Source organism: Manis javanica, chromosome 2 (genome assembly GCF_040802235.1).
Source record: "Manis javanica isolate MJ-LG chromosome 2, MJ_LKY, whole genome shotgun sequence".
Taxonomy (NCBI): Eukaryota; Metazoa; Chordata; class Mammalia; order Pholidota; family Manidae; genus Manis; species Manis javanica.
Window position 1 is genome coordinate 129,596,522 of NC_133157.1, and position 21,926 is coordinate 129,618,447.

At 38.5% G+C, this 21,926-nt stretch overlaps 1 protein-coding gene across 2 annotated transcripts in view; it reads left to right on the forward strand.

Moving 5' to 3' along the window:
* GDI2 (GDP dissociation inhibitor 2) overlaps positions 1–21,926 on the forward strand; it is a 37,163-nt gene that overhangs the window by 13,627 nt on the left and 1,610 nt on the right. For both annotated transcript variants that reach the window (XM_037001538.2, XM_017676948.3), the window contains exons 5-8: positions 3,404–3,602; positions 3,847–3,978; positions 19,385–19,484; positions 20,617–20,788. In XM_037001538.2, the coding sequence (XP_036857433.1) occupies positions 3,404–3,602; positions 3,847–3,978; positions 19,385–19,484; positions 20,617–20,788 (603 nt within the window). The remainder of the gene's footprint in view (positions 1–3,403; positions 3,603–3,846; positions 3,979–19,384; positions 19,485–20,616; positions 20,789–21,926) is intronic.

Here is a 21,926-nt window from a genome sequence, read left to right on the forward strand (position 1 = left end):
ATAATTCTTCTTAAGAGGTATTCAATGCCTTTATGAGGTAGGGTTTCCATTTAAAGATGAGGGAACTCAGGCCTGAAATGACATAGGTGATGGGTGGCAGGACTGGAATTGAACCCATGGCAGTATTGCTACAGAGCCTGTGTGCTTAATCACTGTGCTAAGCTGACCTCCCATCTCTTGTACTGTGCTGTCCAGCTTGCCAAGAAAGCAGAGAACTCCATAATGGTAAAATTCATCTTCTAACTGGTGCTGTGGCCATTCTTGGAAATCTCCATTTTTAGGAATGATTTTATTCTTTGCCCAAAATTATCTGCTCTCCTGGCCTACCCACAGACTCCTCATTACCATTTCCTATTCTTGTCTCTGTCTTAAATGGCAAACCCCCTAGAAAAGGCCTTCCTTCCTTCCTTGCAGGTGTCTTAGTTGTGCAGAGCAGTTTGAGGAAGGGTAAACTTGTATAACTAAAGGGTAGATGACTTTGACTAGTATGCGTCCCAGAAGTTCAGAGGAGGGAAAGGTTTGCATTGGAGAGAAGAGAAGTGCTGGTAAATTATCCTGGAATTACTTTGGTGTAAGTGTGGAAAAGTTCTTTCACCTGAAAACCCAATTTTAATTATCTGGCAGTTTCTCTTGCTCCATTTATTTACAATCAGGGGAGAAAATATTGGGCATAAAATGTTGAAAGATACTCTAGTCAGAAACTAAAAACTACCCCCTGAGAATTGTGGTGAGGCTGGGAGTGAGACAACTGGGAAGGGAGGGAATGGCCCCAGTTAGTGAGGGGAGTTAATGGTATGACTATGGGCTGGAATTATTTTAAGTGTCAGTCTGACCCAAATAAAATAGTTTTTCATAGAAATCAGAGTTCAAGAGTTTGAATATAATTCTTTTAAACAAAGTTTGTGTTTTTCTATTTTAAATTTATTGTCTTTGAGCTCTTATTCTATAGCTTTAGCTACTTCATTCAAAAAGAATTGAAGGACTTAAACTTTGGGCAGTTTTATCTTTCCCTTTTTTGATACCATTTTTTTTTCCAAATATGTAAAATTTATAAGACTTGAAAGTCAAAATTATATCAAAAGATATATTTAGAGTCTAATTCTCATTTCTTCCACTACATTCTCTCCACCTTGACAGGTAATTATTATTATTTTTTGTTTATCCTTCTTATGTTTCTTTCTGCAAAATCAGCAAGTATATTACTGTATATATACATTTAAGGTTAGGTTTATTGAAGTATAATTTACAGACAGTAGAATTTACATGTTTTAGTATACAGTTTTATGAATGTTCACCGAATCACCTTATCATATAGTGGCATTACTTTAATGAATAGGACTTTGAAGTAGGAATGACAGGCAGGAAAATTCTAGGCAAAATAAATGAATCGGCCGAGAAAAGGTATAGATGTGGGGAAGCTGAAAAGAAAGATGAGTAAGAAAAATTATTTTTTAAGTTGAATAGCGAATAGCTAACATTTTTTGAACATTATGTATAGGTACATACATACTAAGTATTTCATGTGTAATATCTAGCCTTATTTTATATAGTTTATCTGACATATACACACATATATGTATGGGAAAGCTAAGGTCCGTAGGTGTGAAAGAGAAGCCCAGAGTAGCGTAGCATAGCTCATGACTGTTAGAACTGGTTTAAAGCCAGATTTGTCTGACTTTGGTTCCCCGTGCTTGAACCACTATATCATGTAGTATAAATTTAGCTTTTTAGATATTTTAATAATTATCACATCCACTCTAATTCTTTTTTTCTTCATGTTAAACGTTGCTAGTTCCTGTCCTCATATAGTAGGCCACTATTGGCCACCTCTCTTTGGAAAGGCTCTGATTTGCCAAGGTGTTCTAGATATAAAAATATGGCAGCCAGACCAGATGAAATACTCCAGATTCGTCTGCTTTCTCGGTGTCAGTGGGGCTGTTACTTTTCTAGGGCAGTTTATTTCTGCTAATGTAGCTTAAGTTTACATTGGCTTTTTTAGGAGCTGGATACACTGTTGGCTCTAGTGGTAGTTTATGATGGCAACTAAAACCTCAAGGTTCCAAAAAATATTTGTTGATTGGTCAGACATTATTATTATTATTATTTGGTCAGGCATTATTTTAATCATATCAGTGAGAAATAATTTGATCTCCAGAGTAATATTGAACATAGATACTATGTTGACAAATGTTTTAAGTTTCATGAATAGCTTTGGAATGTGCCTAGCAAAATCTTCTGTCTTCATTGGAATCTTTAGCTTATTTTCACCCTACTGCTGTGAGGGATCCATTTGACACCAACAAATCACCTCTGGTATCACTAAGCTAAGTGAACCCCTGGGCTTGTGTTCTGAGGTCAGATGTGTCTGCTGCAGCTTCAGCTACTAATCTGAAGGGAGGCCACTTAGGTCCACCATTAAAAGTCTTTGTGGTGCATCATATCTTAGCAATAGTCTTGTGACACAATTTCACTCTAATTTTTAAAAAAATGCTATGGTCAGATCTCATACCTGTTGGCTGATTGGAAAGGTTTTACATATTCTCTCATTGAAACTGCTCTGGATTTTGTAGCCTTTTCTGTTAAGTCTTGACCTAAGTGTATTTCTTTGTAAATAAACCTCAGTGTGCAGTTGAATGAAGTACATTATCCCTTTCTACACTAGGAGTGAGAAGGGAGTAATTGCAGAAAGACTCTTTTTAAATCCTTTATCATGTATTTGAACATTTTTCTTCATTTATTTATAAATCCAGTATATGAATAAGCTGGCTTTTATATTTACTCCCATTAGATGTTGATTACATGTATTGAATGTTTATGGAGCACTTACTTTGTGTCAGGTTCCCTCTAGGTTTGGGGTTAGGGAGGGTTCAACAGAATGAAAAAGTAAACAAATGCTTTCCCATGTTGAGCTGACAGTAGTGGGAGACAGACTATAAATAAATAAGGGAAAGCATAATCAACATCTTTTCCATGAAATGACAGAGTGAATCTTAGAGAGAAAGAAGAGCTCTCAGAATTTTAAGCAGTTGACTGAGAGTAGATCAGAGTTGTCAAAAAAACAGTCGGATGCCTTCTTGAATAGTTTTTCAAAGTAATTTTACTTTGTACCTAATAAAGGGTTTAATTGAGCATATTACATTTAATTAAGTACTGGTTATAATTATTTGTAACTGTGTTGTAAAATTAAAGACTTAATAACTGATGTTTGTAATTATGTCACTTTGTTTTAAAAAATATAAACTGTTGGGAAAGTAGAAGCTGTGTTGTCTAAACTCCTATATCTTAAGTTGCACATTGCAACACAAGAGGCTCAGGCCCTAACATGGCACATTTGAACTTGCCTCTCACGTTTTCTTTACCACAGTGTCCTGTTGTATTTACTTTTTGAAAATTATTTTTTTAGGCTTAATGGGGCTTTTTGAAAAACGTCGCTTCAGAAAATTCCTAGTATATGTTGCCAATTTCGATGAAAAAGATGGTAGAACATTTGAAGGCATTGATCCTCAGAAGACCACGATGCGAGAGGTGTACAAGAAGTTTGACTTGGGACAGGATGTCATAGATTTTACCGGGCATGCCCTGGCACTTTACAGAACTGACGAGTGAGTTTTTTGGTTTTTATATTTTTCTTGGAACTCTTGCTGCACTTCCCATATCTCTAAAGTGTAGATTCTAACAAAAGTATATAATCACGTTTTTCTACAGAAGAGGTTCTAGTTGCAGGTTACGGTTAGAACCTCTCAAGTAAAATACAAAGGTAGTGAACTGAAGTTACTTCGGAAAAAAGTTTAAATTGAACACAAGAGTGAAAACTAAAGCCCTTTTCTATTATTTCCTTTTTTCCAGCTATTTAGATCAGTCATGTTGTGAAACCATTAATAGGATTAAACTTTACAGTGAGTCTTTGGCAAGATACGGCAAAAGCCCATACCTTTATCCACTCTATGGCCTTGGAGAACTGCCACAAGGATTTGCAAGGTAATAGCTCATACTTAACCTGTTTGCTAAAACTCCACTACTCCCAAACATCCTTCTTCAACAGAAGTATGTAAGTATGGTTGTGAGTACTGAGACATGATAGAGCTTTATTTTGCTTTTTATATTTATTGAAATTTACATAAAATGAAACCACAGGTCTCTAGTAGAATAAAATTAAGTTTGATAAAACATATAGACCTATGTAACCAGTACTAGTCAAACATAGAACATTTTCCCTCAGTCTGGAAAGTTTCATCATAGCTCCTCATAATCACCATCCCCCACATTGTAGGGACAACATTTGTGATTTCTGTCACATGATTAATTTTGCCTGTTTTTGAAGTTATGTAGAGGGAATAATACAATATGTACTCAGTAGTACAGTGTGTACTCATCTGTGTCTGGCTTTTGCTTAAAAATACTTCTGAGATTCATCCATGTTTATGGTATCCATGTGCTGGTAGTTTGTTTTTCAAATATTGAATAATACTCTGTTGTATGAATTATGTGAATATACCACATTGTCCTTTTGATGGACATCTGGTTCCTCTGAGCTTGGGGACTTTGGTGTAAAAGTCTGTATGGACATAGTTATTGTTTCTCTTGGGTAAATATCCAGGGGTAGAATTGTTGGCTGATAATGGGAACTATATGAAGTGTATCTTCTTCAGAAGAAACTGCCAGCCTTCCAGAGTGGTTATACCATTTTACATAACACTCAGCAGTGTATGAGAGTTTTAAGTTGCTCCACATCCTTGCAGACATTTCGTTTTGTCTTTTTAATTTTAACCAAAGAAGTTGGTGTGAAGTGCCATCTCACTGGTTTCCTGAGGACTAATGTTGCTTATCTTTTTGTGAGCTTTGTATAATTTTGTGTTATGGTTGCTCGGTTGCTCATGTCCTGCACATTTTTTAATTTTTTTTTTGGTATCATTAATCTGCAATGGTATCATCAATCTACAATTACATGAGTGACATTATGGTTACTAGACTCCCCCCAACATCAAGTCCCCACCACATACCCCATTACAGTCACTGTCCATCAGCATAGTAAGATGCTGTAGAATCACCACTTGTCTTTGTGTTGTACAACCCTCCCCGTGCCCCCCACCCCCTACATTATGTCTGCTAATGGTAATGACCCTTTTCGCCCCTTGTCCCTCCCTTCCCACACATCCTCCCTAGTCCCTATCCCTTTAGTAACTGTTAGTCCATTCTTGGGTTCTGTGATTCTGCTGCTGTTTTGTTCCTTCAGTTTTTTTCTTTGTTCTTAGACTCCACAGATGAGTGAAACCATTTGATACTTACCTTTTTCCGCCTGGCTTATTTCACTGAGCATAATAGCCTCTAGCTCCATCCATGTTGCAAATGGTAGGACTTGTTTTCTTCTTATGGCTGAATAATATTTCATTGTGTATATGTACCACATATTCTTTATCCATTCATCTACTGATGGACACTTAGGTTGCTTCCCTATCTTGGCTATTGTAAATAGTGCTGCAATAAACATAAGGGCGCATCTGTCTTTTTCAAACTGGGCTACTGCATTCTTAGGGTAAATTCCTAGGAGTGGAATTCCTGGGTCAAATGGTATTTCTACTTTAGCTTTTTGAGGAACCTCCATACTGCTTTCCACAATGGACCTATATCCTTTCATTTATTTTACCAGTTTTATAGGCTTAGACTGTACAGTCATATCATCTTACAACTGTTGAGTTTAGCCTCTCTGCCTTTATTTACTGCCTAGGACTTCCAGAAGTATGAGTACAAGTGGTGAGAATGGACATCCTTGCTTTGTTCCCACTATTAAGAGGAATGTTTTCAACATTTCATTATTAAATATGTTTCTGTAGGTTTTATTTTAGATGGTTTTGTCAGATTAAATTCCATTTCATTGCTTGATGAGTTTTTATTATGAATGGGTATTGACATTGAGTTAATAAAAATAGTTAATGATACAGATTTTATTCTTTGGTCTGTTACTATGATGAAATACACAGGTTGATTTTTTGTTTCATAAACTAACCTTGCATTCCTAATGTAAACATCACTTACTCAAGATATATTTTCTTTTTATTTTTAGGTTTAATTTGTGTGTGTGTTTGTGTATACACACATATGAATTAGAAACAAGACTGTTCAATTGTACCAGTTCTATTTCAGTTGTTTTTCAAGGAATTTCACCATTCTGAATAAGTTCTTGAATTTTTTTATTAAAAACTGTCCATAATATTCCTTTACTCTTTTGAGGTGTATAGGGTCTGTAGTGAAGTTCCCGTCTTCATTCTTATAAATTCTCTTTCCTTCATATGTTTTAATTTCATATCATCTCTCTTTTCTTGGATAAAATCCTATCAAAGGACCAGATTTTTAGCTTTATTACTCCTGTAGCTTTTTTTCTGTTTTATTGATTTCTCTTCTTAATTTCTTCCTTCTACTTGGTTTTTCTTTTAGTTTTTTAAGGTTGAAACAGGCAACTAATTTTGCACTTTTCTTTTCTAATACTAGGGTTTAAAGAATAAAAAATTTCCCTCTAACCACCATCCAATACCATACCCTGTCTTTACTATTTTTTTTTTCCTTTGATTCTTGGGTTATTTGAAAATACAAGTGACCCTTGAACAGTGAGGGAGTTAGGGGTGTCAATACCACATGCAGTGTAACTTTGGATTATGATTACCCAAAAACTAAACTACTAAGCCTACTGTTGACCAAATACCATAGCAATAACATGAACAGTTGTTTAACACATAGTTTGCATGTTATATGTACTACAGTCTGTATTCTTACCATAAACTAAGCTAAAGACAATGTTTTTTCAAATTGTTGCAAATCTCCGAAAACATTTTTCCAGTGTATTTATTCCTAAGCATTTGGAGATCTTCCTACATATATTATTGTTACTGGCATCTAATTTAATTACATTCTGGCTGGAGAACAAATTTGGAAAATTTCAATCTCTGAAATTAATAAATTTGTTAAGGAATAATTTATAGCCAAATATATGATTTATGGCCAAACGTCCCAAGTCAGTGAATATGCCCTTGAAAGAATGTGCATTCTGCATGTATTGTGTGCAGTGTTCTATAAAGGCAGCTGATAAGAGTCATTTATATATGTATTCTTGTTGATTCTGTTTCTGGTTCTATCACTGAGAGAGGGTCTTCTTACCAAGAAGGTAGATTTATCTGTTTCTTACTTTAGTTCTGTCAGTTTGTACTTCCTTTTTTTTTTATTAAGGTATTATTGATACACTCTTATGAAGGTTTCACATAAAAAAACAATGTGGTTACTACAGTCACCCATGTTATTGTGACCCCCCATACCCCACTGCAGTCACTGCCCAACAGTACACTAAGATGCCAGAGAGTCACTATTTGCCCTCTCTGCTACACCGTCTTCCCCATGATCCCCCACACACCATGTGCGCCAATCATAATACCCCTCAATCCCCTTCCCCTCCCCTCCCTCTCCCCCTTGGCAACCGCTAGTCCCTTCTTGGAGTCTGTGAGTCTGTTGCTGTTTTGTTTCTTCAGTTTTGCTTTGTTGTTATACTCCACAAATGAGGGAAATCATTTCGTACTTTTCTTTCTCCACCTGGCTTAATTCACTGGGCATAATATCCTCCAGCTCCATCCATATTGTTGCAAATGGAAGGATTTATGTCTTTCTTATGGCTGAGTAGTATTCCATTGTGTATATGTACCACCTCTTCTCTATCCATTCATCTACTGATGGACACTTAGGTTGCTTCCATATCTTGGCTACTGTAAATAGTGCTACAGTAAAGATAGGGGTGCATATGTCTCTCTGAATCTGAGAACTTGTATTCTTTGGGTAAATTCCTAGGAGTGGAATTTCTGGGTCAAATGGTATTTCTATTTGGAGTTTTTTGAGGACCCTCCATATTGTTTTCCACAATGGTTGAACTAATTTACAGTCCCACCAGCAGTGTAGGAGAGTTCCGCTTTCTCCACATCCTCGTCAACATTTATTGTTGTTTGTCTTTTGGATGGTGGCAATCCTTACAGGTGTGAGGTGATATCTCATTGTGGTTTTAATTTGCATTTCTCTGATGATCAGCGATGTGGAGCATCTTTTCATGTGTCTGTTGGCCATCTGAATTTCTTCTTTGGAGAACTGTCTTTATGTGTGTGAGTTCTTTATATATTTTGGATGTTAACCCCTTGTTGGATATGTCATTTACAAATATATTCTCCCACACTGTAGGATGCATTTGTTATATTGATGGTGTCCTCTGCTATACAGAAACTTTTTATTAAGGTATTATTGATATACACTCTTATGAAGCTTTCACATGAAAAAACAATGTGGTTACTACGTTTACCCATATTATCAAGTCCCTTCCCAAACCCCATTGCAGTCACTGTCCATCAGTGTAGGGTACAGAAGCTTTTTTTTTATGTTTCAATTTTTAAAAATTAATTAATTAATTTTGTTGTCATTAATCTACAATTACATGAAGAATATTATGTTTACTAGGGTCCCCCCTTCACCAAATCCCCCCCACAGACCCCATTACAGTACTGTCCAATAAGCGTAGTAAGATGCTGTAGAATCACTACTTGTCTTATCTGTGTTGCACAGCCCTTCCCATGCCCCCCCCCCACATTATACATGCTAATCATAATGTCCCCTTTCTTTTTCCCCACCTTATCCCTCCCTTCCCTCCCTTTCTCCTCAGTCCCTTTCCCTTTGGTAACTGTTAGTCCATTCTTAGGTTCTATGATTCTGCTGTTGTTTTGTTCCTTCAGTCTTTCTTTGTTCTTATAGTCTTTGGGTTTGAGTTGAGTCTCTTGTAAGCAGCATATAGATTATGGGTCTTGCTTTTTTATCCATTCTATTAGTCTGTGCCTTTTGATTGGTGCATTCAGTCCATTTACATTTAGGGTGATCATTGAAAGATATGTACTTATTGCCATTGCAGGCTTTAGATTCGTGGTTGCCAAAGGTTCAAGGTTAGCTTCTTTAGTATCTTACTGTCTAACTTAACTCACTGAGCTGTTTTAAACACTGTCTGGTCATTCTTTATTTTTCTCCCTTTTTATTCCTCCTCCTCCGTTCTTTACATGTTGGTTCTTTTATTCTGTGCTCTTTTGTGCTTCCTTTAACTGCTTTTGTGGGTAGTTGATTTTATTTTTTGCCTTTAGTTAGTATTTGTTTGGTCTGCTTTCTTTGCTGTGATTTTATTTTCTCTGGTGACATCTATTTAGTCTTAGGAGTGCTCCCATCTAGAGCAGTCCCTCTAAAATGCCCTGTAGAGGTGGTTTGTGGGAGGCAAATTCCCCTGAACTTTTGCTTGTCTGGGAATTGTTTAATCCCTCCTTCATATTTAAATGATAATCATGCTGGATACAGTATTCTTGGTTCAAGGCCCTTCTCTTTCATTGCATTAAATATATCATGCCATTCTCTTCTGGCCTGTAAGGTTTCTGCTGAGAATTCTGATGATAGCCTGATGGGTTTTCCTTTGTAGGTGACCTTTTTCCTCTCTCTAGCTGCCTTTAAAACTCTGTCCTTGTCCTTGATCTTTGCCATTTTAATTATTATGTGTCTTGGTGTTGTCCTCCTTGGGTCCTTTCTGTTGGGAGTTCTGTACACTTCCATGGTCTGATCGATTATTTCTTTCCCCAGTTTGGGGATGTTTTCAGCGATTATTTCTTCAGATACTCTTTCTATTCCTTTTTCTCTCTCTTCTTCTTCTGGTACCTCTATAATGCGGATATTGTTCCTTTTGGATTGGTCACACAGTTCTCTTAATATTGTTTCATTCCTGGAGATCCTTTTATCTCTCTCTCTCTCAGCTTCTATGCGTTCCTGTTCAATGGTTTCTATTCCATCAATGGCCTCTTGCATCTTATCCATTCTGCTTATAAATCCTTCCAGAGTTTGTTTCACTTCTGTAATCTCCCTCTGGACGTCTGTAATCTCCCTCTGGACTTCATCCCTTAGCTCTTGCATATTTCTCTGCAGCTCCATCAGCATGGTTATGAGCTTTATTTTTAATTCTTTTTCAGAAAGACTGGGTAGGTCTATCTCCTTCTCAGGGCTTGCCTCTGTGATCTTGGTATGTATCAGTTTTCTTCTGCCTTTTCATGGTGATAGATGTATTTGTGGGGAGCTGGCACGTGTGTTGGGTAAGAGAAAGTCCCTTCTTGCCAGTTTATGGCCTTCCTCTCCTGGGAGAACAGCGGCCTCTAGCAGCTTGTGCTGGGCAGCTGAGTGCAGATGGGGCTTCTGATCTTACCCGGCCACTATGGAGTTTATTTAGCTCTGCAGTTGCTGTGGGTGTGGCCTGCCTCAGGCTGCTGCTCCAATATGTGGAGTCTCATCGGGGGGGGAACAGGCGGGAGGCTGTTTATCACGGTGAGGGGTCTGTGAGCTGTGCTGTGGGCGTTCAGGCGTCCAGAGTTCCCCGGGGATTCGCAGCTGCTGGGCTAAGTGTCCCAGGGCGCTTCCATCCAGCTGTGGGGTCCCTGTCCCTTTAAGACTTTCAAAAAGCACTCGCTTTTCTTTGTCCCAGGGGCACCGGTTGTGGGGACCCGCTCACAGGTCTTACTGTCCTGGTTACCTAGTTTCCAGCACCCAACACACACACTGTGTATCTGTGCTCCAGTGTGGATGGCTAGGGCTGGGTGATTAGCAGTCCTGGGCTCCCTCTCCCTCCCCACTCCGACTCCTCTCCTCCCTTTGGGAGCTGGGGTGAGGGGCACTCGGGTCTCGCAGGGCCACGGTTTGTGTCTTACCCCCTTCTCGAGGCACTGGGTTCTCGTGGGTGTGGATGTAGTCTGACTGTTGTCCTGTGTCTTCTGGTCTCTCTTTTTGGATTAGTTGTATTTGTTGTATTTTCAAAAATATGTATGGTTTTGGGAGATTTCCGCTGCTCTACTCACGCCGCCATCTTGGTTCTCTCCCCCAGAAGCTTTAAGTTTGATGTAGTCCCGTGTGTTCGTTTTTGCTTTTGTTTCCCTTGCTCGAAGAGATGCATTCAGGAAGAAGTTGCTCTTGTTTATATTCAGGAGATTTTTGCCTATGTTTTTTTCTAAGAGTTTTATGGTTCCATGACTTACATTCAGGTCTTTGATCCATTTCAAATCTACTTTTGTGTATGGGGTAAGACAATAACCCAGTTTCATTCTCTTGCATGTAACTGTCCAGTTTTGCCAACATCAGCTGTTGAAGAGGCTGTCATTTGCCCACTGTATGTTCATGGCTCCTTTATCATATATTAATTGACCATATATGCTTGGGTTTATATCTGAGCTCTTTAGTCTGTTCCATCTTTATTATGTACCTCCTTCTACTGACTTTGGGCCTTATTTGTTCTTCTTTTTCTAGATTCATTAATTGTGAGTTCATACTGTTCATATGGGGTTGGTCTTCTTTCCTGAGGCAGGCCTGTATTGCAATATACTTCCCTCTTAGCACGGCCTTAGCTGTGTCCCACAGATTTTGTGGTGTTGAATTATTGTTGTCATTTGTCTCCATATATTGCTTGATCTCTGTTTTGGTCATTGGTTATTTAGGAGCATGTTGTGAAGCCTCCATGTGTTTGTGGGCTTTTTCGTTTTCTTTGCATAATTTCTTTCTAGTTTCATACCTTTGTGGTGTGAGAAGCTGTTTGGTACAATTTCAGTCTTTTTGAATTTTCTGAGGCTCTTTGTGTCCTAATATATGATCTATTCTTGAAAATGTTCCATGTGCACTTGAGAAGAATGTGTATCCTGCTGCTTTTGGGTGGAGAATTCTGTATATTTCTGTTAGGTCAATCTGTTCTAGTGTACTGTTCAATGCCTCTGTCTCCTTAGTTATTTTCGGTCTTCTTGATCTGTCCTTTGGAGTGAGTGGAGTGTTGGGAGTCTCCTAGAATGAATTCATTGCATTCTATCTCCCCTTTTATTCTGTTGTATTTGATTCATGTATGTAGATGCTCTTGTGTTGGGCACATAGATGTTAATAATGTTTATATTCTCTTGTTGGACTGACCCCTTTTTATCATTATGTAATGTCCTTCTTTGTCTCTTGTGCTTTGTTTTGAAGTCTATTTTGTCTGATACAAGTACTGCAACACCTGCTTTTTTCTCCCTATTAGTTGCATGAAATATCTTTTTCCATCCCTTCACTTTTAGTCTGTGTGTATGTCTTTGGGTTTGAAATATGTCTCTTGTAGGCAGCATATAGTTGGGTCTTGTTTTTTTTTTATCCATTCAGTATCTATGTCTTGATTGGTGCATTCAGACCATTGACATTTAGGCTGATTATTGATAGGTATGTACTTACTGCCATTGCAGGCTTTAGATTTGTGGTTACCAAAGGTTCAGGGGTAACTTCCTCACTATCTAAGAGTCTAACTTAACTCACCTAGTATGCTATTACAAACACAACCTAAAGATTCGTTTTTTTCCCCCTCCTTTTCTTCCTCCTCCATCCTTTATATATTAGGTATCATATTCTGTACTCTTTGTCTATCCCTTTTTATTACCTCTGGTGACAGTTATTTAAACTTAGGAACACTTCCACCTATAGCAGTCCCTCCAAAATACACTGTAGAGATGGCTTGTGGGATCAAAATTCTCTCAGCTTTTGCTTATCTGGAAATTGTTTAATCCCGCCTTCAATTTTTTTTTGTTATTAATCTACAATTACACAAAGAACATTATGTTTACTAGGCTCCCCCCTTCACCAAGTCCCCCCCACAAACCCCATTACAGTCACTGTCCATCAGCGTAAGATGCTGTAGAATCACTACTTGTCTTCTCTGTGATGTACAGCCCTCCCCATGCCCCCCCCTGACATTATACATGCTAATAGTAAGGCTTCTTTCCTTTTTCCCCACCCTTATGCCTCCCTTCCCATCCATCCTCCCCAGTCCCTTTCCCTTTGGTAACTGGGTTCTGTGATTCTGCTGCTGTTTCGTTCCTTCAGTTTTTCTTTGTTCTTATACTCCGCATATGAGTGATATCATTTGATGCTTGTCTTTCTCTGCCTGGCTTATTTCACTGAGCATAAAACCCTTTAGCTCCATCCATGTTGTTGCAAATGGTAGGATTTGTTTTCTTCTTATGGCTGAATGATATTCTATTGTGTATATGTACCACATCTTCTTTATCCATTCATCTACTGATGGACACTTAGGTTGCTTCCATTCCTTTGCTATTGTAAATAGTTCTGCGATAAACATAGGGGTGCATATGTTTTTTCAAACTGGGCTGCTGCATTAGGGTAAATTTCTAGGAGTGGAATTCCTGGGTCAAATGGTATTTCTATTTTGAGCTTTTTGAGGAACCTCCATACTGCTTTCCACAGTGGTTGAACTAATTTATATTCCTACCAGCAGTGTAGGAGGGTTCCCCATTCTCGACAACCTCGCCAGCGTTTGTTGTCTGTCTTTTGGATGGTGGCGATCCTTACAGGTGTGAGGTGATATCTCATTGTGGTTTTAATTTGCATTTCTCTGATGACTAGCGATGTGGAGCATCTTTTAATGTGTCTGTTAGTCTTTAGAGAACTGTCTATTCAGCTCCTCTGCCTATTTTTTAATTGGATTATTTGCTTTTTGTTTGTTGAGGTGCGTGAGCTCTTTATGTATTTTGGATGTCAACCCTTTATTGGATCTGTCATTTATGAATATATTCTCCCATACTGTATGGTACCTTTTTGTTCTATTGATGGTGTTCCTTTACTGTACAGAAGCTTTTCAGCTTGATGTAGTCCCACTTGTTCATTTTTGCTTTTGTTTCCCTAGCCCGGGGAGATATATTTATGAAGATGTCACTCATGTTTATGTCCAGGAGACTTTTTGCGTATGTTTTTTTCTAAGAGTTTTATGTTTTCATGACTTACATTCAGGTCTTTGATCCATTTCGAATTTACTTTTGTTTATGGGGTTAGACAATGATCCAGTTTCATTCTCTTACATGTAGCTGTCCAGTTTTGCCAGCACCATCTGTTGAAGAGACTGTCATTTCCCCATTGTATGTCCATGGCTCCTTTATCGTATATTAATTGACCATATATGTTTGGGTTAATGTTTGGAGTCTCTATTCTGTTGCACTGGTCTGTGGCTCTGTTCTTGTGCCAGTACCAAATTGTCTTGATTACTGTGGCTTTGTAGTAGAGCTTGAAGTTGGGGAGCGAGATCCCCCCCACTTTCTTCTTCTTTCTCAGGATTGCTTTGGCTATTCGGGGTCTTTGGTGTTTCCATATGAATTTTTGAACTATTTGTTCCAGTTCATTGAAGAATGCTGTTGTACCTCAACATAATAAAGGCCATATATGACAAAGCACAGCCAACATCATACTGAAGAGCGAGAAGCTGAAAGCTTTTCCTCTGAGATCGGGTACAAGACAGGGATGCCCACTCTCCCCACTGTTATTCAACATAGTACTGAAAGTCCTAGCCATGGCAATTAGACAAAACAAAGAAATACAAGGAATCCAGATTGGTAAAGAAGAAGTTAAACTGTCACTATTTGCAGATGACATGATATTGTACAAAAAAAATCTGCAAAGACTGCACTCCAAAACTACTAGAACTAATATCGGAATTCAGCAAAGGTGCAGGATACAAAATTAACACACAAAAAATCTGTGGCTTTCCTATACACTAACAATGAACTAATAGAAAGAGAAATCAGGAAAACAATTCCATTCACAATTGCATCAAAAAGAATAAAATACCTAGGAATAAACCTAACCAAGGAAGTGAAAGTCCTATACCCTGAAAACTATAAGACACTCTTAAGAGAAATTAAAGAGGACACTAAGAAATGGAAACTCATCCTATGCTCTTGGCTAGGAAGAATTAATATCATCAAAATGGCCATCCTGCCCAAAGCAATACAGAGATTTGATGCTATCCCTATCAAATTACATCCTTCAAATTTAAATGTTAATCTTGCCGGATAAATTATTCTTGATTCGTGGCCCTTCTGCTTTGTTGCTTTAAATATACCATGCTACTCCCTTCTGACCTGTAAGGTTTCTGCTGAGAAGTCTTATGATAGCCTGATGGGTTTTCCTTTGTATGTGATCTTATTTCTCTCTCTGGCTGGTTTTAACAGTCTGTCCTTATCCTTGATCTTTTTCATTTTAATAATTATATGTCTTGGTGTTATCTTCCTTGGGTCCCATGTGTTGGGAGATCTCTCCACCTCAATAGCCTGAGAGACTATCTCCTTCCCCAGATTGTGGGTGTTTTCAGGAATTTCTTCCTCTCTTTTTCTCTCTTCTTCTTCTTCTGGTACCCCTGTAATACAAATATTGTTCTGTTTGGATTGGTCACACAGTTCTCTTAGTATTCTTTCATTCCTAGACATCTTTTTTTCTTTCTGTACTTCAGCTTCCTTGTATTCCTCTCCTATAATTTCTATTTTATTTTCTCCTCCACCTTATCTAGATATCTGCTTCTAATACCCTCCCTTGTGTACTTCAACGATTGGCTCTCCATCCTAAATTCATTCCTGAGATCTTGAATATTTTTCTGTGCCTCCAGGAGCATGTTCATGATTTTTTTTTGAAGTCTATTTCAGGAAGATTTATTAATTCAGTTTCACTCTAATCTTTTTCTGTTGTTGAGATTTTGCTTTGAACCAGGTTCCTTTGACCTTTCATATTTGTATGTGGCCCCCTCTAGTGCCCAGAAACTCTTCTCTCTTGAGCTGCTCAGTGATTGGAGAGATGTCAGGGTTCACAGGTGGTGCTGATGCCTGCATGGAGGAAAGAGCTGTTTCCTGCTTCCCAGCTGCTATGCCTGTCTCCACTGTCAGAAATCAGTGCGCCAAACACAGGTGTAAGCCTCTGTGCTTTGTGTTTGTCGCTGCTGTAGGCGGGGCTTCCCTGTGGCTGGCCTGACATCAGGGCAGGGTTTGCCAGTTTGCAAGGTAGTTGTCAAATCGCCGGGAGGAAGGCGCAACAGAATGCCTATCACAGTGGGGGGCCTTTAAGCTGCATAGCCAGCCACGGGGAAGGAGCACCTCACAATGGTGAAACTTCCCAGCCTGCTGGGCAGAGTGCACCTGGACAATTTTGTCTACCCTGTCTCTTCTGATCATTAAGCTCTGTGCAGTCCTTGCCCCTTTAGCAGTCCTCTCGCTTTTATGAAGTCTCTCAGACTGTCCACCCAGATCAGCCAGATATGAATCCATTTTCCACAAGTAGCTGGAATCTCAGTCTCTCCAGGTATTCTGCCTGTCTTAGCTTTCCAACACCAGTAATCACCAGAGCACCATGCAATGTAGTTTAATGCTTCCAGAGCAGATGTCCAGGGCTACGTGTTCAGCAGTCCCAGATCTCCATTCCCTCCTGGCTCTCTTTCTCTTCCTTCTGCTGGTGAGCTGGGATGGGGGAAAGGCTTGGTGGGTCCTGCTGGGTCACAGCTTTGGTACATTACCCTGTTCCGTGGGGTCTGTCTTCTCCAGGTTTATGCAGTCTGGCACAGTCCTCTTTCCTGTTGTTCTTGCAGGATTAGTTATATTAATTATATTTTTGTATTACATACGGTTTTAAGAGGAGGTCACTGTCTCTCCTCTCATGCCACCATCTTTAATCTTGTAAGAATCCAGTTTGTACTTCTTTCATTGAAAGTTTTTTACTAGGTGATACTCATTTCTGATTATGTCACCACGTTTTCTTAGTCTAATATCAAATATAATCTTACCAACTTGCTTTGTGTTCTTATCTCTTTTTCCATTCATTTATTTTCAAACTGTCTTTGTATGTAAAGGAAGTCTCTTGTAACAAAACAGCGTATAGTTGATTATTGCTTTTTTGAAATCCAGATGCTATAACCTTGGCTTTTAATGGGATTTAGTCCATTTACAGTTACTATAAGTATTGATATGGTTGGAATTAGGTGTGTTGTTTCTTTTTTCTCCTCCTATTTTCCCACCCTTCTTTCCTCTTCATCAACTAATCAAATGTTTTCCCATATTCCACCTTTATTCCTCTAGTGATTTCTTAGCTACATGGGTTAGATTTGTAGGGCTCACTCTGTAGGTTATAGTGTGCATCCCTTAACACAGTTTGAGTTAATACTGTAGTACTTTACAGAAAACATAACTCTGTGGTAATTAACTTGCATTTACCACTCTCCTTTGTGCTGTTTACATCTGCATACTTGATAAGTCACATAACAGAATTGTAATTTCTGTGCTAAACAGTATAAATGAGTGAAAAGGATAAAAAGTAACCATTTTCACACATTTTTACGTCTGTTGCTCTTCATTCTTTATTGTAAATCCTTGTTTCCATCTGCTGTTATTTCTCTTCACCTTTTCTTTTGCATTGTATAGCTACAGATCTGCTGATGAACTCTCTCAGCTTTTGTTTATTTGGAGGTGTTAATGTCACCTTCATTTTTGAAGGACTTTTGTTGGCTTTATGTTTTTTCATTCAGCATCTACAGACTTCCTTCTGTGGTCTTTGTTTCTAGTGAGAAGTTAACTGTGTCTGTAATTCATAGCTGCTTCTGTGCATGTAAGTTCTTTTCCTCTAGCTGCTTTTGAGATTTTTGGCTGCTCACAAGGATTAGCCTACATATGGGTATGCGTGGGATTACTGAACTTGTTGGATGTGTGCATTAATTTTTTTAAATCAAATTGGGAACTTGACAGTCATTATCATCCTTAGATATTCTGACCCATTTTCTCTGCTTTACCCCTGGACTTCCGTGACTTGTAGTCCTGCTTGCTGTTGCTCCATTGGTCACTGAGGCTTTGTTCGTATACTTTCTCCCCATGCTTCCTATTGGGTAATGTTCATTTGACTTCAAGTTGTGGACTTTTCTTTCAATCCCAAAAGGCTGTTTATCCCATAAAGTGAGTTTTATTTTTTAGTAGTGTACTTTCTAGATCTATAATTTCAATTTTTAAAAAAAATACTCATTTTGACTCTCAACTTTTGAACAAGGATGTGCTTGAAGATGTTTACAGTAGTTGCCTCTAAGCCGTGCATATTTTTTTTCTGGTATCATTGATACACACGCTTATGGTTTCACATGTAAAACATTGTAGTTAGTGCATTCACCGATATTATCTAGTCCCCCTATACACCATTGCAGTCACTGTCATCAGTGTAGTGAGATGCCAGGGTCACTACTTGTCTTCTCTGTTAGACTGTCTTCCCCATTACCCCCCTGCCCCCACACCATCTGTACCAATCATAGTACCCCTCAATCCCCCTTTCCCTCCCACCTCCCCACCCCTCCCTTTTGGTAACCACTAGTCCCTTCTTGGAGCCTGGAGTCTGTTGATGTCTTGTTCCTTTAGTTTTGCTTCGTTGTTATACTCCACGAATGAGGGAAATCGTTTGGTACTTGTCTCTCTCTGCCTGGCTTATTTCACTAAGCATAATACCCTCCAGCTCCATCCATGCTGTTGCAAATGGTAGGATTTGCTTTCTTCTCATAAGCCCTGCATATTCTAATGGTCAGTAATTTGGGTGTCTGTGTTGGTTGCATTTACTCTACTTGGACCACATTTTCTTGTTTCTTCAGGTGTTTAGTCATTTCTGAAGTGTTGATTTTTGCTTGAGCCATCAAATTATTGGCCACTCATGTTGAACTTTTGGAGGCTTGATTTTACATTTTAAGGGGTCTTTTGTCTTTGGCTGATACAAGGTGGGATCCTCCTGGGGTTTCTGTGGATAGCTCAAGGTGTGTACCAAGTTCCTCTAATATGGCGGTTTGACACTTCAAACTTGTTTTTATCACCCGCAGCTGTATCTCTGCTCAGTTTTGTGCCGTCCAGATACTGTTTTTTGCTCGATTCCTTGGGGTATATCCTTTGTGTATGAGCACTTCTGGAGTTAAGGATTCGGAGAGATTTTATAGATTTGGTGCTGCCCCTTTTTTGTGATTTTCCCCCACCATTTTCATCTCCTTTGAGAGCCCCAAATTCTGTCCTAGAGCACCTTACATCATATTGCAGGTCTTCTTCTTGTGTAGGTATAGCTGCTCATGTTACAAGACCAGGGAAGTCATTCCATCTGGAAAGCCATCCAGACCACATAAAGAACTCATCCTCTTGCTTCAAGTCTCTTCTCCACTTTCTGCCTGGTTTTATCATACTCTAGTGCCTCCTGTAGTTTTTTTGGTTATTTTTCAGAGTTCTCTGTATATGCAAGATGATTAGACCAATATAAGCTGTCTCCCCACTCTCCCTACTTCCCCCACCCCAACTGGTTATGGATCATTGCTTTTTTTGGACTTGGTAGTCAGAACTGTGAACATGTCATGGTTTTGACTGTTTTATAAGTGATGCTTTAATGATTTTTAAACTATTGCCTTCTAGGAGGAAATTGAGCAAATATATATTAAATGCTAAGAAAGGGGACTTTAGCAGGTGAAATAACTCTTAAATTCCTGTAATTAAACATTTTTTCTTAGGCTAAGTGCTATTTATGGAGGTACCTACATGCTCAATAAACCAATTGAAGAAATCATTATGGAAAATGGAAAAGTGATTGGTGTGAAATCTGAAGGAGAGGTAAGTAGCTTTTACAATTTAAAAAATGCTGTGGTCTTGTGAAGAAAATTTCCTAATATGTACTTAAATTTGGTATGGACATCAGTGCTAGATTTCAGATTATATGTCCTTTCTTTATGGCAAGTTGGTATTCATAATGAATAAGGACTAGTTAAATAGATGCTGTACTTTATTTAAAAACAACAGTTATAGTGCTTTCTATTATTTCTTAAGATCAAAATGAACATTATGGATGAGCTCTGAATGGTAAGGGTAAACATTTTATATAGTGTGGGCTGGTGCCTGTCTTCTAAATTTTTACTTAAATCTAGCTTTATATGTACCACTTTCAGTTTACTGGTTGAAATTGGATTTGGAGAGTACTGACCTGTTTTTTTGTTTTGGTAGATTTTTGTGCAGTATTTCTCAAATTCTAATTGAATATAAATTATTGTTTTTGAAGTGCATGTTCTGATTCAGTAGGTCGAAGGAGGTGGGTCTGCATTTTCTTACAAGCTCTCAGGTGATGCTGTTGGTCTGTAAACCAGATTGTTCATAATTTATGAAATACCAAGTCTTACAAATAGAATTGCTTAAAAAAAAAACACCTCAGAAATTTAAAAATCTTATATTCCATAGGTAAAGACCATATAATCTGCTCTCAGTCATTCGCCATCTGAACTTTTATTATTGTTGTAGATCTTTTGTAATTACCTTGTGCTTTCAGCATAACAGATGTTTAGGAAATAGGGATAAATGTTCTAACCTGATAAATGTCCTAGTTCATTTTTCTTTGCCTCACACAGCTGCTTCAGTTTGAAGGCTTTGCTATAAAGAGGAAGACGACTATAGTTTCTCTTGCAATTAAAGTTTTGCTTAGCATATTAAGATGACACTGACTTTGGTCTGTTTGTAATTAGTACTGTCACAGCACATTTGGTTTTTACCAGGGCCATTCATGCATGATAGCCTTGAAATACGCTATATTTCATTTAATTCTCTTTGAGGTTGGGTACCTCTGTGCATGTGGCCTACCATTTGAACAGGACTTAGAATCAGGGGTCAGTTTCTGGGGAATTCTAGGGATTGTTGGCAGAGTTAGTTTTAAATTATGTCATGGATACTGTATAACAAAGTCAAATATTTTGTGCAGCTTGCTCGTTGTAAGCAGCTCATCTGTGATCCCAGCTATGTAAAAGATCGGGTAGCAAAAGTGGGCCAGGTGATCAGGGTCATCTGCATCCTCAGCCACCCTATCAAAAACACCAATGATGCCAACTCCTGCCAGATCATTATTCCACAGAACCAAGTCAATCGCAAGTCAGGTGAGTTATGAAGATCAGATGTTTGTAGAATTTTATTAGACGTATCTGTCTTGTGTTTCATCCCGTGTTCCTCATGTATCTGCTGTTACACTGAAGTGTAACTAGTTTACATAAGGGAAACAGTGCGATGGGTCCCTTTTAGCTCGTCAACATCCTGAATCATCATTGCATTGAAATAGACAAATTAGCCCCCAGAGCCTTTCCTGGGACTTACCTGTTACTTTGGACCGTCATTTCCTCACTTAGAATAGCACCAGAAAACTGGATCAGATAGGTAGCTGTCCTGGTGTCTCCTGGCTCTTCAGCACTGTGTGCCTCAAAGAAGTTTGTGCTGTTGGTTTACTTCTGTTTTTGACCTGATGACAGTGCTGCTTATATGCCATTTTTTGTTAACTTAAGATTTTCTCTGAGTTAAGATCAGGACCTAGTTCTAATTTAATTCCTAATCCATTTTTCTTTCATCAGTTTCCATCCACTAGCTTTTCCTATCTTCCTTTCAGTTAGAAGCCCTTTTATTTATCAAAAATTCAACTTAAAAGGGGTGCTAAGAGCTGTCTATACAGTTGACCATTGATCAACATGGTTTGAACTTTCTGGACCCACTCAAATGCAGATTTATTCAATAAATATATTGGGAAATATTTTGGAGATCAGTAACAATTTTTTAAGAAATTATTTTTATTGTAAGAATATAGTACATAACACATATACAAAATATGTGTTACTTGCTTACTGTTGGCCAGAAGCCCTTATTGAGAACATGGACTGTTAAGTTTTGGGTTAGTCAGGAGTTACATGTGGATTTTTGACTGCTTGGTGGGGGCTCAACACCCCCTCACCTCCACGTTGTTCAAGGGTCAGCTGTTATTTTTTTCCCATATAAGAAACCAAAATCACAGGATATTATTACTAGAACAAAGGGACTTATACTAAAGTAATCTTTCAGGGGTTTCCAAGCAGATCCCTGGGTCTGTGAAAGCTCAGAGAGGAAGAATGCAGAGCAGTTGGTATCAGGTGTGTTAGTGTTCCAGTTAGCTGTGACAGGGATTGGAAGAGAAATTTCATTTCCAAGTCCAGCAGTTCAGTGCCACATAAATCCCTAATCTCCTTGGCTGAAAGTTCCTATAAGAATTTGCAC